Raw genomic sequence first — 25,952 nt, 5'->3', positions numbered from 1 at the left:
GTGAATGTTTGAACCTTTTTTAATAGTTGGGTTTGAGTCCCTCAATTGTCCTCAGTGTGAAAAGATGGATCTCAAAATCACACAATCACTGCTGGAAAGGGTTCAAATATGCAAAAAATGCTGGAAAACTGAAGAATCTGCAGGACCTGGAGGATTTTTCTGAAGAACAGAGCTCAGTTTAACTGCTCAGAGCAAACAAGAGACTCATGAACAACCATCACAAAACAAAAAAACAGTCGTAGATCATCAGGTAACCACACACAGTATTAAGAATCAATGGTTCACATACTTATGAATGGGCTAATTTTAATAAATTCAGCTATTTTTTTGTCTTATGGATCATATGTAAACATCTTTTATGCAAAATATCTTACTCAGGGCAGTACTGAATAAAAAATAACTTTTTGTATGATCTCTCTTATTTTGTCAAAATTGTTCACATTTTCACAGATTCTGCAAGTGGTTCACATACTTTTTCTTGCAACTGTATATAAAAAGCCTATAACATCTCACAGTCACACATGCAGTAGGCTAAATACTTTCAGCGAATCAGGAAGACTGTCGCTGTTTGGTGGTTAAACCAGCAACTTCCTCAATCCTCATCAAAACAATAAAACGTTAGTGTGGTTTATCAGTTGAACACAGACAGCATCAGAGCAGCACTTCTCATTCAGAGCACTGATTAAACATGATGCAGTTTACCTTTGCCACTTTTTTCCTCTTCGCTTCTTCCCTGTCTTCAGGTGAGAGAGTTTAAATATCAACTAAAGCTGGCTATGTTATATTTTGATTGAACATAACCATTAAATTTATTAATTAAAACGCTTAATAATACGAGTTAAATTAAGAAATAGACAGTTGAATTAAAGTGAGCTCTTTTTTTCAAAGTTGGCAGTTGATTTCTGAGACAAGTAGTTTATATAATTCCATATTAGCTAGAAATACTTTACATGCTCTGGTTTCTCTATAGGATGGGCAAGAAACGCAGACCTTCGGTCCACAGCACCACGAACATCCAGCCATCCCATGGTGAGTCGTGAGTGATACATTTTCTATGTGGAAGTTTTACACTGTTCATAAACTGAGTACGCTACTACTATCCCATTACATATAGCCTACATTTTTATTTATTTCATAAACTGCTGGCTACCTTGATGTCAGTTATATTATAATAGGCTACTTCAGAAGAGAAACAGACACTTTTACAGTTTTTCTCAGTCGCTTTGGCTCAGTTCTCGAATGAGATTTTTTTCTTTCAAAACAATAAGTTCAGATCTCTGAACAATTCGTTTCTTGTTCACATCAGATTTGAATTTCTTATAAGCAAATTGCATTTGTTTTTGGCACGTATGTAAAAGAGAAAGTACAGTTTGCACAATAACTAAATGTACATGGCTTGTTGATCTGAAACTGATGAGTTGATTCTCAGTGAAACTGTCAAACTCTTCACAACTTCTAAACATACTTTCATCGTGTGAGCCTCCACATGCAAAATGATCCATGGAATTATCAAAATATGCATGTATATTCCATAAAAATCTGATATGCAATGTTTGTAATGTCTGCTAAATTGGCAAATGGCTTGCTATTGCAATGAAACAGGAATCACAATCTTACCAAACAAGTTTGGAAGCATATATATGGAGTTCGCCCAGCAAAATTACTAGCATTTTTGAACATGGAGGAACGCCACAACCCTACTGTATAATTGCATTTTTATTTATTCAGTACATTTATTTTTGTAGAAATGTGGTACATGTAAACTGAAAATTCACAGTTGCTTGTCGTGGAAGAGCAATAGGAAGTGTGGTGGTGTTAGGGGAAAACATAGAGTGTGTCAAATGAACAAGCAGTGGTGAACTTCAGTTTCCATGAAACACATTTTTTCAAAAATAAATGTACTGTATAAATAAAAATGTTCCTTTTTTCTTTTTGTGTACTACAGTAATGACTTTTCTCAGTAAAGTTTTTCCTGTTGAAATCTGTCTAAAAAGCTCAGTGAGATACACAAGAGCATTCAGCTAGACAAAACTGACATTATGTATAGTAAGCAGTCAGTGTCAACAAAAAAGTATAGGAAAAATATATAACAAATATTTCCCTAGTGAAAAAAACATCTAAACATTTTGACCAGTGTGGCTCACACGATGACAAAAACTCTTGTTTTGGTGGCATTGGCCAATTTACTGACACAATAACTAGGTTTTGAAGCGTGAACATTTTCAAAAAATGTGCCAAAGCAACTGAGAAGTACTGTAAGAAAGCAAGTACTCGTTGAATTCTCAGTATTGCCACAAGAGGTGCTATAGCAGGCATTAGCATGAACCGTCTTCTTCTGATGACCAGTCAAATACCGCTACGGTATGAAGAAATTACTCATTTTACTATTTCTTACATTTGGCTGGAAATGAAACCTCTGGACAGGAACTAGACTAGGGCGTATACATAACCAACTGAGTTGACAATCAAACTATTTTTATATATATATATGTCTATATATCACCTACAAGTTGTTTTTTATTTATTTTATATTCATCTTTATTTACTATTTGCAAGTGTTCTAACTTTTCTTATAGTTAATGCAATAAAGGTCTTGCAGTGTCACAAGCAGTGTTGGGGAAAGTTACTTTTAAAAGTAATGTGTTACAATATTGCGTTACTTACTTTTTATTAAAAGTAATGTATGTTACTTTTGTGTTACTTTTTCTCTCCAGGGCTGGGCTTGCTTGTTTGTTTGGAGGGTTTTATATTTTAAAAAATGTCAGGTATTCTGTAACTCTTGGTCAGGTTCTGCTCCATTTGGACCATTAGTAGATAAATTCTCATTTGTCACTGTCTAATATAATCTGTATAAGGTAGGTTGCAGGAAATTGCCACTCTTCAAATAATAAAAGATCAGATCAACATCTAAAATTTGACTGTGAACCTTAAAACAAGATCTGAGAATATGGTAATTTTCACACTTCCTTCTTTATATTGAAGATAGATTCGTTTTTTACCCGTACATCCCTAGAAAAGAGGTTGTGAGAGTTTGTGGTTTTGTTAGAAACTATCACCATCGGTATGCACCATTCTTTCGTGTATTTTTCCATCCAGACTAAGCACTGAAATGCACTAAATTGAAGTTCAAAGGTTTTCTTCATATGAGCTCACAGAATATGACCTTAATTACTGTAAGTCAACATGATATTTCACTGTCATCATCCTTTAGGTGAACAACATGTGCACTGACTGCAACAAGATCATCCAGTTTTTGGCAGAAATGCTCTCCAGTCAAGACAATCAGGTGACATTGTGTGTGTGATGTTGAAATTCATTTAATTCAATTCAGTGGTAAATCAATGTTTAAAGCTGTAATTTTAGTCTTAGTTTGAATGTTTATTTTCTTTAAGCCAGACCTGGTAAATGCCTCCTGTACAACACAATCTCAGTAATTCATATGAATTTGTGTGATGTCCTTCATATGTTTTTGTACGGTGTGCTAAAGCCCCAGTGGTCATATAGAGAAGTGAAATTTGCAGCTGCTTTATTTTCAAACTGAGTTTTGTAGTTTCTGTTGCTGTAATAAGTGTGCTGATAAGCTGCTATTGAATAAAAGCTTCAACTAAATTACATGTTTTTTAAACTCATTGTTATGAATGATTTGGAGTTGTTAATATATTGATCTTAAATTGTCTTCACAGCATCTTATTGAAAATGCTTTGGACAAGTTTTGTTCTGAACACCCGGTCGTCCCTCTGTGTATGGATGGAGCAAAGACATATGTGCATTTGGTCATCAAACATTTCAGTGCATTTGCAGTGAGTGCTTCTCAGTTTAACACCTCTGACTTCTCTGACAGTGGGGTGAATGTAGTAGCCAGAACATTTTTGAGGGGTTCATTTATTATATTACACATTTGGGAGAATGATAGATAGCACATTAGTTCTTTCTTAAACCAAAACATTCAAAATATATAAACATGAGCAATATCTTCTTTATGTAAATAATACAGTAGCCCTGAAAGCCAGATGTTTTTACCCTCGTTGCAGAATCAAAAAGGTGACATATGCTCAATGTTGGGACTGTGTGGCATCCGGTCTGAGAGAAAAGCCCCATCAGAGCTCATGGTTGGCCTGAATGAGCATGGCTTGCTCTATGCAAAACCCTCAAGAGGAACTAGTCAAGAGGTACGTGTTAGATCAAAGATTACACCATTTTGGACTTGAAACACTCATCACTCAGACCATCTGAATCATTGCTTGATTTAAATCTTGGTTGAACACTTGGGGACTAAAGATAAAAGAATTATGGCATAACCTTCAATCAACTTCTTGATGAAACTGCTTAGGTGTGGAGGAGATATATAGCAGTGAACATAACCTTAATTCTAGCTGAAATAGGTTTGTCACTGCACCAAAATGTTATAAATTGAATTTAACACCATAATCCTCAGTATCACCGCAAAACAAAATTTTATCCGCGTACGTTCAGTACACCCACCTAAAGCCATATTTACCAGTGTTGGGAGTAATGCATTACTTTAGAAATGTACACATTAATATTTAAGTTACTTTTATAAAAAAAAAAAAAGCAATGCACATTACTTTTCAGTTTAATTCATTTGCTTAAACACTTGCTTAAAAAATAACTCTTTCCCCACCATTGACAGAATTTTCCGGCTTTCCATGTTTTCACTGTTATACGGTAGGGGGCGCTATTACGCATCTTCTGAATGAGTACAGAATCTCCGGATCAAAACACAGATGAAAAATGAGCAGAAACAAGCGATAAAAGCATTGCTTATGCACATTGTAGTCTTTGAAAAAAAAAAAAAAATGTAATTTTCTCAGCTTTTTGTTTAAAATGTTGCTTTTTTTATTACACTTACCAACATTCAAGTATTGACAAAAAAAAAAAAAATAAAAAAAAAAAGAATGTATGAAGCTAGTTAAAAATGTTTTTTTCTTTCTTTTGATATATTACGTTCAGATATTCATACAACAAAATATTCTGGGGGCCATGAAAGTTTTGTGAAAGTTATCAAAAATGCTGGCGGTTATGGAAGCTTGTTTATTTTATTAAATAAAAAATAAAAGGTAATTGCGACTTTTTATCTCACAATTCTGACTTTATTTCTCAGAACTACGAGATTTAAACTTATTATAAAGTCAGAATTGCGAGTTATAAAGTCAAAATTGAGAGATATAAAGTCACAATTCTGAGTTTTCTGAGTTTTTATCACGCAATTCTGACTTTTTTCTTAATAGATAAAATAGTCACTTAGACATGCACACTCATGCATGTATGGGAACAGACAAAAAGTAGCAAAACACATTATTTTCAACCTTCAGTTGTACGGTTGATTATATAACCTGTAATATTAAGAGGTCTTTTGTATGTCACACATCACTATAGGGGTCAGTAAATATTCTAAGTGTTCAGAATATAAGAATATTCTAAATGTGTTTTTAAAAGACAATAAAGGTGTGTGTTATATAGGTTATGTTGTTGAATGCATTACTGCGTTAAACACTTGCAAAAAAGAACTTCTCTTTAAAAAAATAAAATAAAAACACCTGTAGGGCCTGGAGCAGAGCCAGCCTCAGCCAAGTGAGAAAAAGTCACGCAAAAGTAATGTAAAGCATTACTTTCCATAAAAAGTAACTAAGTTACTTTTTTAGGGAGTAACACAATATTGTTACACATTACTTTTAAAAGTAACTTTTCCAACACTGATATATACTATATAGCAAATCTCATCTGGTAGATCATTTATATCATGGTAAATTATCCTATCGTACAGCTCTAAACTGCTCAAAGTGGACTATAAGGCATTAAGCTATTATAAACTTTAACATTATGAATTTCTGCAAAGCGCTATGCAAATAAATTGCACTTGACTCAACCTAATTTATTTAATGATTGTTGGTAAATACTCAAACAGGTTTCACTGGGAAACAAAGTTCGTTGTACATATGCATCATATGTATCTTTAAATTTGAAAAGAGAAAGTTTGAGACCATAGTTTGAGTAGTTCTAGTCATGAAAACACATTAGATAAAGCTCTTTTCTGATATTTATTTAGTGGATAACTCAACATATGATTGCCATGACTCTCAAGTTCTACTTTGTTTCTTAGGTTCACATCAATCCCATCTGCACCTTCTGTCTGTTCCTCATAAAGACAGTAGAGGGCTTGCTACCAAAAGAGAGAACTGAAGTAAGACACATCTTTACTAGTTAATATGTTCTTAATTTAATTCATTAGCAAAGCACCTGAATATTAAATGCTCCTGTCTTGATTTAGGAGATGATAGAGAACCTTCTGGAGAAAATCTGTCATCTTTTACCTGAACATTATAAGGACACATGCGACACCTTCATAGAAACATATGGAAAGAAGCTGATTGAGCTCCTGTTGTCCTCTCTCCCTCCACATGCCATCTGCACGGCCCTGGGTCTGTGTCTCTTCCCAGAAACACCAGTGTCATGTAAGTAGTATGAATGGCATCCATGCAACACAAACTCAGGGCGATTTGTAACTATTTTACATTTTGGCGAACTGGTGACTCGTGAGATTGGGTTGATCATTGAGCGCAGTCTTATCACATACTATGGAACTATGGAAATCAGTGGAAATGTACAAAATATTACCTAACCTTATTTATATAGTGTTTTAATTTTTTATTTTATTCTGTGTACTACCTAGGTGACATTTGTTTCTGAGCACATGCACTCTTGTAGTGACTAACTGACATGAATTTCTGATTTCATTCATACGTTTTAGTAACGATAAACCAAATACAAATCACGTTGTACAAATTAATACGAATCACTACTTTGTAAAATAGTTACGTTTCCTCATGAAATCGGGTTGATCAGTCTTATCACATAGTAGCTTTCAAGCTGTGGCAATGCAAATCTGGAAATTTACAAAATAAGACCTTATTTTTATATATATAAAAATGAAAAAAGATATTACAAAATGTGACATTAAAAAGTGTAAAAGTCACTAGTTTTTATAAAGACTATCCAGCAGTGACACCCGCAGGTGAAGTTACAGCGGGAGTCCGTGTCTCTCGTGCCTCCCCTGATCCCATTGAGTTTTAACAGATCCCCTAAAACGTGCGCTGGGTTTAGTGGCCGGTAATTGAGAATGAATTGGGGAAAGTCACATGAGAGGAGGCAGTGCCTCCATCGCGCTATGATTGGATATGATTGGTTCGTGCGATAAATCCCACCTCTTGTTTTTGTGTGCCTTCTCGAATGGGCCTGAATGAACACAGTCAGGCGTTGATGGGAAGACTAATTAAAAAGTAAGTAAGCAACTCACCCACTTAGATATCACCACTTTATGTCATGTCAAAATCAAACTTGAAATGGCCTGAAAACATGACGACTGTGGGGGGTTTTAGTGAACAATCAGCTTGGGGAAATTAAAGCTACATCTTCATGTCTATGTCTGTGACCAGTGTGTGCAAGCTTGATGACTGCTGAAAATTAGTTGACTATTAAAAAGAAAAGCTGAAGTTCACAAATAAAATATATTTTTTAAATTGTTACTGCCTTTAGTTATGTAAAAATGTGTAAAAACAATGAAATTTATAGCCTCCTTGGTTTAAATAAATAGAACATTACATAGTTAGTGTAAAAATGCAAAACAGAATTGTATTTGGTCTCTCTTTTTAATTTAAAAATCTTTTTTTGTCTCCTGTTTATTTAACCAAGAAAATTAATAAATTAATAAATTTATATTTGATATATATATAACCTTTGTTTTTGTGGCGTAACCAAAAATAAAAAAAATAATTCACTTGCACGTGCGCTGTTGTGGTGGATAATTTGCATGAGTTTGTAAGATAAGATCCCATTCATACTTGCCCCAAACACGAATCATCATCATACAAATATGAAATCACCACCTCGTAAAATAGTTTTCTTCTCAAGATCGGTTGATCAGTCTTATCACATCGAATAGTAGCTTTCAAACTAGAAATAGTTAATGAGTTCAGGTATCTTGGTGTAATATTGAACTCAAATCTTTGTTTTAAAAAACATGTAAAGAAAATGGTGAGGAATATTAAATATAACTTTTTAGACAAATTAGACAATTTGTTTTCTGTCGATGTAGCTAAGACCTTTATGCATGCTACAATTCTTTCTCATAGTTCATACTGTCTTACATGTTGGGGTCAAGCTGGTGAAACTATGGTTAAGTCTTTAAAATCCCTATATAAACAGACTTTAAAAACTTTAGATAAAAAACCAAACCATTTTCACCACTGTAGGATCTTGGAGAAATTATACGCTTTTTTCAAATTTGTGTATGGTTTATAAAATTTCAAATGGCCTGGCTCCTTCTGTACTCTGTGACTTTGTTAGTTTTCGTCCTAATAATTCTGTGAGATCTAAAAGATCATCATCTATAAGTAATTGTGTTGTTCCTTTTCGTCATTCTGCTTTTGGGCTATGGTCTTTTGCTGTGAAAGCTACTACTCACTGGAATGCTTTGCCAGAGGATATAAAAGGGTGTAAAGCTATTGGTTTTTAAATTGAAGTTAAAATCTTTTTTAAAAATCGAATCAACTTGGTTTTTTTGTTTGTTTGTTTTTTGGTCCTGATAGTATGTGTATGTATGTCTTATTGTATATATGTATTGTGTGTGCTATTTTATTGTTTATGTTGACCTGCCAGGGGACTGCGGCTGAAAATGAGCTTTTAGCTAAATCTGGTACAATGCATGGAATGGAAACATTTAGGTTAAAAATTGTACATAAAGTACAACCTACTACCCTAATACCTCTGTGCCCAAGGGCCTGCTGGGACCATGATCGGGCCCTCGGGTGCTGAATGTGACTAGTTGGTACTTAATGTTCAGATATTCGTCCATGGCGTTTGCCATGGAAAGTTTGAGAACCACTGACTTCCTCAGACCAGAATTGATTGAAGAATCATTCTTTCTGTTTGTAAATCACTGTGAATATGATTAATATGAATTATGAGTGTCCTCTCCATGTCCACAGTGCAAACAGACTGTGATTCCTGTAAAGTACTGGCGGTTCTCTCCCAGTTTCATCTGGGTCACAACGCAACTGGGATCCAGATCTCTGACCTGCTCCAGAAGATATGTCACCTCCACCCTAATGCTATTCCTCAGGTAATGATCACAAGCACAATACATCATAACAATCCTTTTAAAAAAAATCTGTGTACAAGAGTTAAAATTCCTTTCAAACATGTGAAGTAAACACACTATCTGACACAATCATCTGCAGTGATGTACAATGACAACACAGCTATTACAGAAAAAGCAACAGACTGACTCTTTGGATTGTTTCTCCTTGTTCTGTCCTAGTGTGAAGGGTTTGTGAAGCTTCATGGCCACAGGCTCCTTAAGAGTGATGGGAAACAACTGTCCATCAGCGCATGTCAGGTAATAATAACTGCTCAAGATTGCCACTATCAATCACAGTTCAGTTTAAAAGACTTTACTTTGGGGTTGTTGAACAGATTGGAGAGAATCACAAGATAGTCTGACATTAAGGAACTCTTTTTTTGTGTTTTGTCAACAGGAAGATTACCTTTGCAGGAGACACAAGTGAAAGTGATCAATCCAATAAGATTCCAGATCAGAAAAGCAACAACTTTTGTGTTTTCTAGTATACTTGATCAAGCTTTTTGTATCCACATCCTTGTCACACACAAAATCAAGGGAAATTGGAGAAGTACAGAAGTTTGAGTGCAGGCAATGACTGTTATATCTGCTTTAAATTAACTTTATTTACCAGTTTTAATGTAACCCTTAATTACTACCTATTAGTTATGTGCTGTATCTGTAGTTTCATAATTAAACCACACTGGGTAAACATGTAATAATAAAACTAGTGATCTTAGCCTATAGGAAATCTTTACATAGCGTGCATTGTGTGTAACATTATATGAAGCCGTTACATCCTCATTTTTGTGTTAAGATGGAAAAAATAAAATTCAAATTTGTATTTTAAGGCATTGTAAGCTGTAAGTTAATTAAGAAAAGCACTTTATGAACTTTTAACAGTGACAATTGTTTTTGTCAACACAGATTAAAGCCTTTTACATTTATCTTCACTAACGTAGCTGAAATCATTTCAAATCTGTCAGAAAACAGACAACTGCCTTTGGATTTTTACTGTTGTTTATGGTAATGCTGTATGAGAAAACTATGTATCCTATTATTAATTCTTTTCAATTTGCATTAAGTGACACCTCACGTGTGTTTCCACTTTAATTTTGGAGGTTTTAGTCTAGCTTATTATTCACAATACTTGTTTTCTAAACAGCTGAATGAAACACTGTATATAGTCTTGAAAACTTTAATAAAAGGTCTCATACTACAACTTCATAGGCAAAGGAACAGTCACAATCAAACTGAAATAATTCTTTTTAAAAAATCACCTGGGAACACAAAAATGTGTAACGTTCACCTTACAGATTTCTTAGCATCTTTACATGAAATGAAACATCAAAATTTAAAGGGATAGTTCACCCAAAAATGAAAATTCTCTCATGCCATCCTTGATGTATAGGACTTTCTTTAGATAAACACAAAAGAAGATTTTTAGGAAGATAATCCATCACCGTGAGTCCATATAATGGCCACTGAATGGCTAAAGCTCGTTTGACACTTGAAAAACCACACACAGCAATTGTGACTGTAAACTTAAAACTATTAGTATTTTTCTTACACACACACCAATCGTTTGGCTTCAAAAGACATTGATTCAAAGACATTGTGGACTCACAGAGATGGATTTTTTTCCTAAAAATTTGTGTTTATCTGAAGAAAGAAAGTCATTTACATTGGGGATGGCATGAGGGTGAATAAATGAGAGAATTTTGATTTTTGGGAGAACTATCCCTTTAAGGTCAATGTGTTCTCTCATTGTAACTTTCACTCATCTCGTCATTCTTAAGCCAGGGTTCCAGGGCAGAGCGCTTGATGTTTTGCATTCAGGCCTGAATGGGAACGATGCATTTCATTTCAATCTCGCCAATGCTGTGTTTTTGGGCATCCTATGCCCCTGAATGGCTTTCTGCTCCATCATCTTTATCTTGTCTCTTCCAAATCTGCAAAAGAAGAATTTTGTGAAATAAGGCTGGACTGCAATGACTACAGTATCCATCATCTTATGCAATGCTAATATATTAGTGTTGTCATGATACTGGAATTTCCAACTTCGATACTATACCTTTAAAAATATCGATATCCAATATCATTTTCGATTCCACAGAGAAAACTGCCATACCGTCATACAGATAATTTGTTATTATCTCATAATTTTTTGATAATAGCTTACACAGAGCACAAGGAGACTTTATTTAAATCTAACTAAATTTACCAAAAAAAAAAAAAAAAAAGTAAATAGTAATAAAATAAGAACAAATAAAACTGCAAAATATAGCACAAATAAACAGAACAGAGACAAATTAAATAAAGCTTTAAGTTACTCAGGCGGGTCTAACAGTAGTATTCGGGTAAGAATTATTACAGAAAAGTAATCAAATGCGAAGACTATCCAGTGTTACTTTATTGTAAAAATGAAATACATATTAATGCTTACAATTAAAGTTACAAAAGTTATTCAGACAAGAGCAGCGAGTGATTTTCTCTTTGTTTTTTGCTCTTTGATTAACGTGACAGACAGCAGCAGGTTTATTAGGCTGCTGTCACTTTAAGAGCTTATGCACAGATCCAATATACTGTTATACAACATGCGTTTTCTCAACTATTTGTGCTCCAAAACTGACTGTATTTATCTGAATAGTCAGCAAGACGGGCATTTTGACATAATTTGTGTATTTGACCATTTAAGCACAATAAGCCACAAAAAAAAGAAGTCAATTTGGTACTTCACGAGCTGTTTGAAAGGCTTTATAAGAGCGCTACTTATATAGATCAGTGGTGCACATACTTTTGGTGTGATCGTGAAACCTGCGGGAATTACTAAAATTATGTGCAATACAAGCACTATTCAACAGGAGCGAACGAGACGAGTGTGAGAGAGGAGGCGGCTGTGTGTCACTTTGCCGTCGGAGAGAAGAGAGAGTAAGAACGCGCCACTGGTATTGGTGTATCAATACTGCAGAAAAAGAGTATTGGGACCGTTTCAGATATTTCAGTATCGATACATACTGAAATATCGATATTTTTGACAACACTAATATATATGATTTAATAATAATAAAAATCTACAAAAGCAATTTAATTATAGACAATACTTCCTCAAATATTTGAAAAGAGAAAGTGTGCATTCTTCATTGACAAGTATGTCAGATGTAAGTTGAGGAAACCAGCACAATTTAGTAATCACTTCTGCTGACAAATTCTATTTTTCATCTTTTTTTCCCTTTCTTTGTTTTTGTTGTTGTTGCTATAACAGAATTGTGTGAGGGATGTGAACTGTGAATCATGGGTCTTATTGAACAATGAAAATCAAAAGCATACAAATTTGTATCAAGTTTCTGTCAAAAAAAACAACTCTTTTTGGTAGCACTATTTCGATAGTCCACTTTAGACATTATACTAACTATAAGTAACTTTGCAACTACATGTCAACTAGTAGTCAGAGTATTAGTAGACTGTCTGCTCAAAAAAGATCCAAGCTGTTTCAAACTCCTGAAACGAACTCCAAATAAACTTTGTTTTGGCCTGATTTTGTTTGAAATGATGTCACACCAGTTCATTCTTCAATTTCGTTTGAAGTATATCGGGGCCTTAAAGTGGACTATTGAAATATAGTGTAACCCAATTTTCTTGATAAAATCTGATCCTCAGCCATGTTTTAATCCCATCAACTTTATTACCGAACGACATATGAAAGTAATGAGTAGCAAACCTGTATGTACGCCTCTGAGAGTGTGATCATCTGTGGGAGGATATCAATCACCTGCAGGTCCTGAAGTTCATACCACTTCCCTGTGCCCTGTCAAACATTAGAAAGCACCCATATTATACAAACCATCCCAAAAACAAAGCTGGTATGTTTTGAATGGAATAGTGTTGGTGACACACTCACATGATGCAGAACATGAATTCTATAGGAACCCTCAGTGGGTTTTCCATCATGAACTACATTGGCCACCAGGTCGTAGGTGGTGACCTTCTCAGTAGCCTGCGCCTCTTCTGTGAGGTACTCGCGCAAATCGACATTCCTGAATGTTTTCACAAGAACATTTCAAAATACGTTCACAGAGAATATAGAAATGTTTAAAAGAGCGTAAACTTAATTTATCCTGAGCAACGGTGGTCACATACGTGATGGGGAAGTTGACGATGGTGGGGTTCTTCTCGACAAAGAAGTTGTTCTTTGTGAATCGTTTGATGCAGAAGATGAGGTATGGGGGAAGTTTGGTGAGCTGGAACTTTTTCAGAAAGTTTTCTTTGTAGGTCTTGTACTCCTGTTACAAAAACGTCACAAGTTAATTGTATATAATTGGCTGTAAACCAAGGAGCACATTCAATATCAGGCATTTTCCCTCTCAGTCTTCACAAAAACCCTTAGTTGTATTAACGGTTCCATAAACATACTGCATAACTAGTGTGTCAACATTTGGGAATAAATAAGCTTAAGAAAATATAAATTATATAAAAAGCATAAAAAAAATAATAAAAAAAATTAAAAAATAGCTGTTTGGTTGGTTGTTTTCCCTCGAAAATATAATTAAAAACATTTTGAAAAAAGCCAAAAAGCTCTTCTGGCGTTATTTTAGTATTAATTATTATAGTATTTAATAATTTTTTGACTTTTAGTTTAGGTTTTAGTGGGGTTTTTTATGTGCTTCCATCTTTTTTTTTTTTTAAATTATTATTATTTTTTTTTAAATTTCTATTTAGCTTTTTTTTAGTTAGATCCAGTCATTTTAGCACTTCAACTTAAAATATAAATATTTGATGAAAACTTTAAGGAAATGGTTTTGTTAATGTATGTCTTTATGTATAATGCATTATAAAAGGTATTCATAATGTATGTTATAATGCATTATATCTTTTTTTTTTTTTTAAATAATGGCAACCAAAATTAAAATGCATTATAATATATTTGCAGTTTCTTTGTTGTTACATCTAATTTTTGTCATGTGTTTAATGCATTATACTTTTTAAAAGGTGTAATGACTAGATAAGTATTATAATGCATTACAAATTATAATGTAAATTATTCATGAGATCATATAATGCAATATAAGGTGCATTACAAGGCATAATTAATGCATTACAAATACTTATATAATACATTATATATATATATATAAATAAACAAACCAAAAAAATAATTCTGAATCTGAGGGGAAAAAAACAAAAAAAAACAAACAGCAAATTGAAAGTAAATCCACACCTTCTCAGTGTTTCCATTGAACTTGCCCAGGATGTTGAAGAGAGGAACCTGAGGAATGATGAGCTGCTCCTTCTCATCTTTGTAGAGGGGTGCGGTGGGCAGGTCAAGGGTCAGGTACAGGAAGGTGGACTCCGACATCTCCTCCTGGTACTCCTCCTTAAGGAGAAGGGCTTCTTTCTCTTCAGCAGGCTGTAAGAAAACAAGGACGGAAACTTACGAAACCATTCAAAAATAAATAAATCTAATCTGACACTGCAAATACAGCATTTTTGTGTCCTATTACTAAATGCTGGTTGGTTCTGAACTGTTTAAATGGTTTAGCAAGCACAAATCGGATTACAGTAAGAAACTGCCCAGCAGACACCTACCAAGTCAGGATGGGGAAGCTTCTTTGAGAAGATCCGCATAGACCCCTGAAACACCTTGGTGAGAATGGCTGCAGAAGAGAAAAACCATTTCACCCTGTACTTATGAAGATTACAACTGAGAACAACTAGCACAAACACACGCCTCTAAAAAGTCAATCAGAATCACACAAAACAAAACTCACATGATTTCTTCTTTGTCCCACCAAGAGCACCATGCAACGCATTCAGGAACCAGGAGAGAAAGTCAACAGCGTCCCCTAGAGGACAAAGAGCACAACACTGGTTTAAAAAGTGCAAGTTCCTGTTGTATGGGAATGACAGACTGCTGTAGAGTTTAGATTTACAAAGATGGTGCACTTATATTACTTATGAACAGGAGAAATATTTAAGCCTAAATATGACGGAAAAAGTCCTGCCTTCTAAATAAAAGATCCAATCACTGATTGATAAAGTCATCGCATCACTGCAGCTGCCATTAGAGGACTGCACATGTGCAGCCTGAAAAATAATGCTATCTGAGCATAAGAAACAATATTTATGGGACAGTTCATGTCAGATTTTGTTGCTGATTTGAAGTACGTTATTTAATTGTGAGTGTGGTAAGCAGGATTCCTCCATTCAAGTAGATAGGACTTGGTCTTGGATGCAGAAATAGCTGCCTGGAAGCATTGCAAATATGGCCGCCGAGTGAACAGACTTTCCTTGATACTACTACACCACTTTCTGAATTAAACATGCAACCTAGAACCTAAGATACCAGCTTAAGAAAAACAATTACCCAGTGCACTGTATATACTGCACAGTATGCAGTACACTAGTATTCACGAGGTGTGCTGATATACCTTGTTTAGTGATCTGAAAGTTCTTTTTACTGCATAACACCACAGCCTGCAACATTTCATGCGGCGACACGTGAGCTTTGAAGTTCCGCGGGTTCCACAGCTTGCGCATGAGCTCCCCGAAACGCTGCACCAACAGAAACATGATGTCACCCGGCGGCCGACGAATTCCACGATAGTTGTCCTCCTCGAGGAAGTAGTTTCGCAAAGGGGGCACATTTGACAGCGCCTTAGGAAAAAAAAACCAAGAGGTGACATAGTACACTCATAAAAGTATTTAGGCCTAAATTTAAGATTTATATATTTGAATTGCATATAAAATTCCATCCATTTGGATTATAGTTAACAAACTTAATGTGATGCATATTTGTCAAGAAAGAAAACTATGGAAGCTTGTTGAAAAAATAAAAAAGGTAATTCTCACAATTCTGCCTTTTGTCTTGCAATTGCGTGTTATAAAGTCAGAATTGTGACTTTATATATTTCGCCCCCTTTCGCTTTCGCGTGACCTTTCCAACGTGATTACGTAATGCGTGCCGCATCGCAGAGCTAGTGCAAGACAAGCATTTGTGGTAAAAAAGTATATAATTATAAATATTTTTATAAAATGACTGATCGTTTCGCCAGATAAGACCCTTATTCCTCGTCTGGGATCATGTAGAGCTCTTTGAAGCTGCACTGAAACTGACATTTGGACCTTCAACCTGTTGGTAACTGTTGAATGCCACTATATGGAGAATAATCCTGGATTGTTTTCCTCAAAAACCTTCATTTCTTTTCGACTGAAGAAAGAAATGAACATCTTGGATGACATGGGGGTGAGTAAATTATCAGGAAATTTTAATTATGAAGTGAACTAATCCTTTAAGTTGTGAGAGACAAACACATTTTAACTTTAAAAAGTTAAATAACTAGTTGCTCATCTTACCTGCAAAACCACATTAGCATAGTCATTGGCCTTAATGTTATTGAGACCCACAATTCCAGGCAAATATGTTGTGCCATCGTAGGCTCTGTACAGCTTTCCCTGCTTATCCAAACCAGAGATGTGCTGCTTGGTGAATGTGGGTTTCAGCACATACTGAAATAAAGAAATGAAGTAGAACTGAATCAGAGATGTAGAATAATCATCTTTTTTTTTTTACTGTAATTAATTACACTTTTCAAAAGGATGGTAGAATAAAACAGCAATAATATATTGGCAGTCAACTGATTAAAGGAAAGCCGTCTCTCACCGTAATGTCCTCTAATGAGGAGTCAATGATCTCATAATTGTCTGGCAGGCAGTAGAACTTTAACGTGTGGAGATTCAGGAAAACATGATGTGTGAACTGAACGCTGTGGATGTATGCATGAGACTTCTGACCTCGACCTGACAGGAACAAAACAAGGCAAAATATTAGCCTAAACAGTGTGCTTCAAATGTACATAGATCACAGTCACTTTGATTATACAGCTCATGCAAGTATTTCCATTTAGAGATACAGATGGCCTCATAGTATGAAAGCTCGTTTCCACCACACAAAATAAATAAATAAATAATTGCGACTTTTTCCTCACAATTCTGACTTTTCTTCCTCGGGGAAATTGCAATTTTATATCTAAAAAGTGTTTTTATCCCGCAATTATGAGAAACAAATTCAGAATTGCTGGCTATAAATGCAAGAAAAAAAAAGATAAAAAGCCACAATTACCTTAATTTTTTTTTATTCCGTGGTGGAAACAAGTTTCTATCCATAATCAACAGACATAAAATAACAAACCATAAAACTCCAATTGTGATTTAATGGGACTTAATATCAAATATATCTGGGTATTTATTTAAAGGGTTAGTTCACCCAAAGATGAATTTCTGTCATTAATTACTCACCCTCACGTTGTTCCAAACCCGTAAGAAATTAAAGGGGGGGGTGTAATGCTATTTCATGCATTCTGACTTATTTACACCTGTAAAGAGTTGCTTTCTCATGCTAAACACGGCCAAAGCTGCAAAACACGAGTTGGATGTATGACGGAGTATTTCTGTGCCAAATCCACCACTTCCAGTTTCTGAGAGTTTTTTGAGTGTGTCCTATATGACGTCAAAAGAGAGCGGAATTCCTTGTATAGGCACTTCTCCCTGATAAGCGTGCACACACACACACGCACACAAAACCTAGAGCAAGAGCAAGAGCACGCCCATCAACGCACTTCATTCGGGATACGGAAGCCGAGGGATTTTTCAACAATGGCTGTGTCCCAATTCAGGGCCTGCACCCTTTGAAGGTCTCATTTAAGAAAAATAACCGTTAGATTGCAACGTAAGAAAGAAATGACAGTATTTTACACCTCACAATGAATATCAGTCAATTTTATTACGGTTACTTTTCTTACATATGACATCCTTGATGAAGTATTCAGCCTTCAAATGCACCCTCCAGAGGACGCAGCCTCCGAAATGAGACACAGCTCCTGTCACCGAAGGAGTGTGTTTTTGTTTGTGAGGGGAAGATTACCTTTTTCAGCTTCCCAAAGAACCCAGCGTTAAGGGGACAGTGGATGAAGTTTGTTTTTCCGGGGCAGCAACGGAGTTGGATTTCGGTGATGAATGCTTTGTAAACAATTCCCAGTTCGGCACTGCATTTTCAGATCGCGGGCGGTGAGTAAAGCTGGATCAGATGTCTGTGTTTTTTTGGCAGTTGGCGCGCAAGTGCATATAATGTAAACAACACGAACGTTTTTGTTCCCTTTTTATTTATAATGATGTCGCAGCTAGCATGCGATCTCTACGCAGAAGCTGCATGTGCTAGTGACTCTTTAGCTCCGCCCACGGCACTGGCGGCAGACACGCCTCCAGGATCTCTGCTTTTTTTCGGAAAGACTCGGTTTAGCGTATTTATCTTTTATAAATATGACAAAACTAAAGACTTTTCGGAGATATGAAGGATGCATTGTTACTCTAGATGTACTCAAGATTAACATGAGATTGGCAGAAACTGTGTGTGATTACCCCCCCTTTAAAATATTTTGATGAAATCTGAGTTTTTTTTTTTTTTTTTTTTTTTTAACAGGGGAGAGACAAATTTGTTGAATATAGTCGTTATTTTTATTTTGTTTTTGCGCACATAAAGTATCCTCGTTGCTTTAAGGTTGAACCACTGCAGTCACGTGCACTATTTTTTCGATGTCTTTACTACTTTTCTGGACGTTGAATGTGCTAATTTCGTTACTTTCAATAGAGGATTAAAAAAAACTTCTCGAATTTATCAAAAATATCTTAATTTGTGTTTCGAAGATAAACGAAGGTCTTACGGGTGTGGAACGACATGAGAGTGAGTAATTAATGACTGAATTTTCATTTTTTGGTGAACTAACCCTTTAATATCAAATAAATAGACTAGACTATAATGGGCTTTTCAGTGTGACAATAAAATGGACCTGTGAAATTGATAATTTTGGAAAATTACAAATCCGTAAAATCATAAATTGTAGTCAAACTTACCTTGGAAATATTTCCCACAGATCAGACAGGCATAGACATTAATGTGTGAAAGAGAGATTGAACAAAGCTTCTCGAAGTCGAAATCCAAAACACTCCTAAAAAACAAAACAAGAGTGTCTGTTATAGCAGAAGAGGAATATTGGGTTACAATAACAAACATCATTAGTCATATTAATGAACCTGTTGATTGTGTCCAGATATGGACAATGGCGGCTTCTGCGATCTTCAACATGAGAACGACCGATTTTCACACGCACCTCTGAAATGAAAATCATATGAAAATCATGTTGTTTTCAGTTCCAAACATGCAGATCTCTATTCAATTCCATGATGGAGATCTCTCAGACAGAAATACATGACATCAAAACAGATATTATCATCAGTGTTCCTGTGCATTGCATCTATCCGTCATGATACACAGGTCAGAACATAAACATACGATCTCCTTAAGATAAATCACAATAAAAATTGATAAAAGCGTCTACTAAACGAATAACAGTAAAAGTATTGTAGCAGCTACGTTAAAAACAGACAGCGGCCTCCAGATTTAAACTGATTTCTGCTAAACTATCAATCTCGTAAACGCTTCAGACATACCTTCATCTTCGTCTTCATCAACGTCCCTCTCCCGTTTCACGCCTGCGATCATTTTACGTTTAATAACACACTAAATTCAAGTCAACTCAGTGCTGAATGAACACTCTTCAAACGCGTTCTGCGAGCGTTACAAAAATCCCGCTTCCACTTCCGCTCTAAAATGGGGTGGCCAAGAGCACATTAACTCGGGGTCGAAGCGAAAGCATACACTGGATACGTCTTGTACTGTATTTTCGCGACTAGACACTTTTTATTGCGTGATGGGTTTTACTTTATGAAACAAAAATACGCGCTACTAGATTTTAAGGAGCGCAGTATAATACAATCTGCAGGGGAAAAAACAACAACAAACAAACTCGACCGTTAGGAGTGTGGTTTTTATTGGCCAACGTTTTTTAAAACTGAAGTTCTCGGCCCCCGGTGATCAGAGAGATGTTGTAAATGAAATGTTTATCAGTGTGCTAAAATGAATTTATTTTGAGAGTAATTTCATCTACAGAGCAGATCTATGGAGGTCATGCGTGATGCAGAGGCGGAGAGTGCCAAATACAAGCCCGGCGGTCGACTGGATATGAGCCACGGGTTCCTGAGGCACATCAGGAGGAATCAGATCGCCAGGTCTCTCTCTCTTTCCCACAATAACAGTTAGTAGTAGTAGTAGTTAGTTAGTTAGTTAATGTGTTTTCTTAGTACGTTATAGTAGCCTGACTTATCTGAAAACTATAAATATGTAGTTCGAAAGCTTAAAATCATAAAGGAATATCTAAATGATTCCTATTGGACTTTCTTTCATAATTTGGATCCAGTCCTAATGGGGTCAAATAAGAATCTTCTAAGAATTAAACAGTGAAAAACTTGACATTCTTATATACAGTTTATATATATATATATATATATATATAGTCCCATTGGATATTATAACATAATAAATACTTTCCTATATACATTCCTATATACAGTTTTTATATATATATAATATATATATATATATATATATGCCCACTGGATATTATTACATAATAAATACTTTGGAGATTACAGTATATAATCTTTATCATAACTGTATGTATTATATTGAGATTTTCTTACTACTGGAAATCAAAGTTGTGTTTTAAAATCCTGAAAGATTTCACATTAAATTCCTTTTGCAGTCCTACAGTATGGCAGCTTGTTTCTGCCACAGAAATAAATAAATAAATGTGACCCTGGACCACAAAACCAGTCATAATGGTCAATTTTTTTGAAATTGAGATTTATACATCATCTGAAAGCTTTCCATTGATGTATGGTTTGTTAAGATAGGACAATATTTGTCTGAGATACAACTATTTGAAAATCTGGAATCTGAGGTGCAAAATAATCAAAATATTGAGAAAATCACTAAAGTCTCACTTAAAGTCACTAAAGTTATTGCTAAAGTCCTTAGCAATGCATATCCACTCACAAAAATACATTTTTGATATATTTACGGTAGGAAATTTACAAAATATCTTCATGGAACATGATCTTTACGTAATATCCTAATGATTTTTGACATAAAAGTAAAATCGATAATTTTGACCCATACAATGCATTGTTTGCTATTGCTACAAATATACCCGTGTGACTTATGACTGGTTTTGTGGTCCAGGGTCACAAATAAATTTGTGACCCTTGGAATTGCAAGGAAAAAAGTTCCTTGCAATTCCAAGTTTGTACCTCACAATTGGAAACTCGAGATTGAGAGAAATAAACTCAGAATTGTCAGGTAAAAAGTCACAATTACCTTTATTAATTGCGAGTTTATATCTCACAATTCTGAAAAAAAAAAAACGTCAGAATTGTGAGAAATAATGTCAGTATTATAAGATAAAGTAACTCACAATTGCCATAATACATGGCATTTTGCTTAAAGGAATAATAATAATAGTCATATTAGAATGTAGATGATGTTTTCTTCTAGATCTAGTTTTCTTTATGTTAGTATACTGTAAGAAATTACCCAATCGAATGAGTTTTAAGGCTGCTTGGTCTTCTGGGCAGTGTTTTAAGTGTTTACATACCCACATTAAAATTAATATGTGAAATATTTTTGTTCTATTTGATCTTTCTACAGGGATGATTATGACAGAGAGGTAAAACAGGCCAAGGAGAAACAGAGGCGTAGACACACCACCACCCCTCGCCGTCCGCGGAGACCCGACCGCCAGGTCTACCACCCACGCCATCAGAGTAAGTTACACAAGCGGAAAGAGTTTCTTTTATTATTTCACAATGTAAAGTGTTTTGTTTTAGGATCCATTGGGGATCAACAAAGTGCCAAAAACACTTATCATACAAATACAAAAAAAAATTCATAATTTTGGTAAATCAAAACACTGGGCTAAGTGTTGTATTAGTGTTAGCTGTATTACCAAGTCAATTTGCTCCAGAATAGCTTAGTATATGGTTATTTTTATTTTATACATTTAACATCAGTAGCGCTGCCTATTATCGACTATTAGTTGATTAGTCGAGGGAGGATTACTAAACCCTGATAATGAGCATTTAAAATATAAATTAAGTGTTTGAGCGTGAGCATAAACCTTGCCACAGCGACACCGGCAAACATTGCATGAACTTTTGTGAGATAATGCAAACAAAATATATGGCTATAATATAAACAAGGAAAATATATTATGTAGGACATAAGTACAAATTATAAACAAACAAACAAATAAATAAATATGCAGCAAACTGAAACAGTTATAAGCAACAGTGCTTTGTTTGCGCAAAAAACAAAACATGTTATATAAAATATTACTCTCCAGTGCATGTTCATGAGAGCACCATGACGTATACATGACACCAGAGCAGACGTTGTTTAGTGTATGTGTGTTGGATTTAAATTTTTTCTACATAAAGTAATAAATTCTTTTTTTTTTTTTGTGCAAACAAAGCACTCGCGACGCTTCATAAAATTGAGGTTAAACCACTGGAGTCACATGGAGTATTTTAATGATGTCTTTACTACCTTTCTGGACCTTGAAAGGGTAGTTGTGTAGGCTGAATGGAGGGACAGAAACCTCTCAGATTTCATCAAAAAGATCCTCATTTGTGTTCTGAGGATGAATGTAAGACTTATGGGTTTGTAACGACATGAGGGGGAGTAATTAATGACAGAATTTTTGGGTGAACTAACACTTTAACTAATGCACCAAGAGTAATCTAAGTAATAACCAGCTAAATAAGATGATAATCAATAATCAATAAATATAGATAATAATCTATAATGACAAAAGTAATTGTGAATATTTTGGGCCAGGTTGGCAAATTGGCTTTTAAAGAATTAAAATTGACAAAATGCTTTTGACATGTTCAGATATGTTGGAGCTTGATGTTTGGACACCTGGTTTATTTCAGATGGATCTGAAGCAGGTGCGAATGCAGAGGCGGAGGACTGGAATGAGAGCAGCTCTGGCACAGAGCAGGAGAACACTGGCACAGAGTTATTCTGGCTCGATTATCAAGCTGACAATGGCCAAATAACGTCATTCATCGTTCACAAGGTTTGTATTGAGATTCTAATGTATCACAGGCTACAAAGAGCTTTCAAGCTACTGGAGTAGCTTAAGTGGGGGAACTATCCTCCTTGTTCCTACAGTAATGTTGTGAACAGAAATCATAGATGAGGACTTTATGTACTGAGATGCTGCAGTGCAAAAAAGGCTAAAAACACACAGAAAATTGCATACAAAAAATGAGAATCATAATTTAAAGCTGTTGCAGTTGTTGGCATCATAATAAATTCAGAGAATGTGGAATAATATGGGTTTAAAACCATTGCAGTGGACTGTTATGTCTTAATGTTTTTGGGTCTAGTTTTAAATTCTTCCCTTTAAAGGGTTAGTTCACCCAAAAATGAAATTTCTGTCATTAATTAATTGGAACATGTCGTTCTAAACCTGCAATACCTCTGTTCGTCTTCAGAACACAAATTAAGATAGAGAGATTTTTTTGGTCTCCAACAGAAAGCAACAAAATTACCACATTCAAGGTCCAGAAAAGTAGTAAAAACATCGTTAAAATAGTCGACGTGACTGCAGTGGTTCAACCTTAATGTTATGAAGCGACAAGAATACTTTTTGTCCGCAAAAACAAAACAAAAATAACAACTTATATAGTGATGGCCGATTTCAAAGCACTGCTTCATGAAGCTTCGGAGCGTTATGAATCTTTTGTGTCGAATCATGATTCGGATCGCGTGTCAAACCGCCAAACTGCTGAAATCACGTGACTTTGGCGCTCCGAACCGCTGATTCAACACGCTGATTCATAACGCTCCGAAGCTTCATGAAGCAGTGTTTTGAAATCGGCCATCACTAAATAAGTCGTTATTTTGTTTTTTTGGCGCACCAAAAATATTCTCGTCGCTTTATAATATTAATATTGAACCACTGTACTCATATGAACTGATTTAAATATGTTTTTAGTACATTAATGGATCTTGACAGAGGAAATGTCATTGCTGGCTATGGAGGCCTCACTGAGCCATTGGATTTTATCAAAAATATCTTAATTTGTGTTCCGAAGATTAACAAAGGTCTTACGGGTGTAGAACGACATGAGGGTGAGTAATAAATGACATTATTTTCATTTTTGGGTGAACTAACCCTTTAACATCAAAAGCACCATATAAATTTGACTTGTCTTAAAGTCTTTTATTGTTAGTTAGTTGTCATCCTAATGTGTTAAGATTCAATTTTTTTTTTTTTTTCCAACCAGGAGGACAAGCCAGAAGTTATTGTGGAAAGAGTGGCGGAGAAGAACGTTCTGGACTCGGCCATGAGGGCGGCGCTGTTGGCACGTGTGGGACAAGAAATGGACAAGCGGTGTGACAAATGCTGAAAAGAGGAGAGAAGCATTCTTAAATAAGAGTGGAGATTAAAGCGCTGAGACGCTGTTGAGCCAGAATTGAGACTGAACTGCATTTCTCTATGACGGCACCAAGCATGCAGCATTCATAAATATCATGGACATGCCATGTAGGCATGCCAACATGCCTTCACAAAATGTGAAGGTGTAGCTCATGAGCGGACTCTAACCTCAAGAGAAAAGACACTTTGATCTAAAATAGTATGTATTTCAGTAATACACAGAAAATACGACCTGAATTGTTCTTTCAACTGGAAGCTGAAGTCCTTGTGTCACTCCTCACTTCACACTCAGACCAGACATTGGACAAATGTTAAGCGCTCTGGATCTTGAAGTGTTGTGCAGCTTGACCGTGGCTCTTTTTACACCTGAGGTGACTTTCTTGCACTCGTTTTTATAACCACAAAATCTACATTGCCTCACTAGGTCCAATTAGTCTGTATTGCATCTTATAGGCTTTCAGATAAGAAAATCCACACAGAAATCAGGTCAAAAACACTTCCATCTGTTTAGTCTAGGAGAAGGTTTGAAGGAGTCAACTGTGATGTAGTCCATGTAGATGCTACTGGAAATAGCTGACAAAGTTCAAACAAAGTTCGATGAATGCTAATGAGGTCCTCGTTGCTCTGATATTTATATCCATGCATTTGGATATCTGCCTTTTCCTTTTATTTTCTTATGTATTTATATTGAAATATTGATATAAATATCATGTTTTCCTTTGTTGGTGCTCATGATGTCCTGAAAACTTTTTTTTTTTTCCTTTTTTCATCTCTTCATTCATTGTACAGGTAGATTTTTATTTTTGTAATTGTATTCCAACTGTGTACAATTGTGTTAATGTTTAGATTGCAGGATGAATTGTTCATTCTTTCATATGGACAGATGATGGCAGTGTGCACTATGTTTACATCATGTGCAAAAATACATGTTTCTTTATCTGCTTCTGCAGTTTCATTCATTCAGCTTGTCAACAAAGATTTTATGCATGGTAACTCGCCACAGGAAAGCACTATAAATATATATTATATATGTAGCAATGTAGTGTTAAGTTCAAAGGTGTCAAGAATATGAGGGAGTGGCAGCCCTGATTAGCCTGTAGGCTGCTTATAGCCTGTACTAACTTGGATTTCATTTGCAGTGGAATCTCAGGTATGTACAGTTTGGCAATTTGACAACAACTTTGAATGAGGCTCATTGGATTTTAGAGTTGGAAGAATCTATGTTAGATGAGGTAGAGTTTTTGCACCAAGTAGCAAATGTATTGATTCACAGTCATTATTTTATATGGTTGGAAAGCTAAAAATATGGAATTTGTACTTTGAATTTGACAGTAATGCATTTGACTACTTCTAATGTTACAAAACGCAAGTACTTAATCAGAGTTTGTGCTCAATGCACAGATTACATAAGAGTATTC

The 25,952-nt window shown here is 35.3% G+C and overlaps 3 protein-coding genes across 3 annotated transcripts; 2 read left to right on the top strand and 1 right to left on the bottom strand.

Moving 5' to 3' along the window:
* The first annotated feature begins 583 nt into the window (after window positions 1–583).
* sftpbb (surfactant protein Bb) lies at window positions 584–10,089 on the top strand. The gene is made up of 10 exons (XM_051895024.1): window positions 584–743; window positions 971–1,029; window positions 3,212–3,286; window positions 3,684–3,800; window positions 4,032–4,169; window positions 6,122–6,202; window positions 6,290–6,473; window positions 9,006–9,139; window positions 9,338–9,415; window positions 9,555–10,089. The coding sequence occupies exons 1-10, from the start codon at window positions 689–691 to the stop codon at window positions 9,582–9,584; spliced, it is 951 nt and encodes a 316-aa protein (XP_051750984.1). The 5' UTR covers window positions 584–688; the 3' UTR covers window positions 9,585–10,089.
* A 231-nt stretch (window positions 10,090–10,320) lies between these two features.
* usp39 (ubiquitin specific peptidase 39) lies at window positions 10,321–19,836 on the bottom strand. Its single transcript, XM_051895022.1, has 13 exons — window positions 19,640–19,836; window positions 19,223–19,301; window positions 19,043–19,137; window positions 16,797–16,933; window positions 16,490–16,642; window positions 15,565–15,790; window positions 14,905–14,979; window positions 14,723–14,790; window positions 14,355–14,543; window positions 13,277–13,419; window positions 13,038–13,173; window positions 12,858–12,944; window positions 10,321–11,088 (listed from the first exon to the last, which is right to left on the bottom strand). The coding sequence occupies exons 1-13, from the start codon at window positions 19,689–19,691 to the stop codon at window positions 11,035–11,037; spliced, it is 1,494 nt and encodes a 497-aa protein (XP_051750982.1). The 5' UTR covers window positions 19,692–19,836; the 3' UTR covers window positions 10,321–11,034.
* A 164-nt stretch (window positions 19,837–20,000) lies between these two features.
* On the top strand, window positions 20,001–25,475 carry c5h2orf68 (chromosome 5 C2orf68 homolog). Its single transcript, XM_051895027.1, has 4 exons — window positions 20,001–20,257; window positions 21,735–21,850; window positions 23,021–23,166; window positions 24,383–25,475. Exons 1-4 carry the CDS (start codon window positions 20,148–20,150, stop codon window positions 24,503–24,505), a joined length of 495 nt encoding a protein of 164 aa, XP_051750987.1. The 5' UTR covers window positions 20,001–20,147; the 3' UTR covers window positions 24,506–25,475.
* The last annotated feature ends 477 nt before the right edge of the window (window positions 25,476–25,952 follow it).

The sequence above is a fragment of the Ctenopharyngodon idella genome, chromosome 5, assembly GCF_019924925.1.
Source record: "Ctenopharyngodon idella isolate HZGC_01 chromosome 5, HZGC01, whole genome shotgun sequence".
In the NCBI taxonomy this organism is placed as follows: Eukaryota; Metazoa; Chordata; class Actinopteri; order Cypriniformes; family Xenocyprididae; genus Ctenopharyngodon; species Ctenopharyngodon idella.
Note: the sequence above shows the minus strand (reverse complement) of the source record. Positions and strands in the feature narration are given on the sequence as shown.

Coding starts and splice junctions, on each gene's coding strand:
- sftpbb (XM_051895024.1), top strand. CDS start 689: ATGATGCAGTTTACCTTTGCCACTTTTTTCCTCTTCGCTTCTTCCCTG. Junction 744..970: donor CGCTTCTTCCCTGTCTTCAG/GTGAGAGAGTTT, acceptor GTTTCTCTATAG/GATGGGCAAGAAACGCAGAC. Junction 9,416..9,554: donor TGTCCATCAGCGCATGTCAG/GTAATAATAACT, acceptor TTTTGTCAACAG/GAAGATTACCTTTGCAGGAG.
- usp39 (XM_051895022.1), bottom strand. CDS start 19,691: ATGATCGCAGGCGTGAAACGGGAGAGGGACGTTGATGAAGACGAAGAT. Junction 14,544..14,722: donor AGCTTCCCCATCCTGACTTG/GTAGGTGTCTGC, acceptor GTTTTCTTACAG/CCTGCTGAAGAGAAAGAAGC. Junction 13,420..14,354: donor TCAATGGAAACACTGAGAAG/GTGTGGATTTAC, acceptor TTTTTGTAACAG/GAGTACAAGACCTACAAAGA.
- c5h2orf68 (XM_051895027.1), top strand. CDS start 20,148: ATGGAGGTCATGCGTGATGCAGAGGCGGAGAGTGCCAAATACAAGCCC. Junction 20,258..21,734: donor AGGAGGAATCAGATCGCCAG/GTCTCTCTCTCT, acceptor ATCTTTCTACAG/GGATGATTATGACAGAGAGG. Junction 23,167..24,382: donor CGTCATTCATCGTTCACAAG/GTTTGTATTGAG, acceptor TTTTCCAACCAG/GAGGACAAGCCAGAAGTTAT.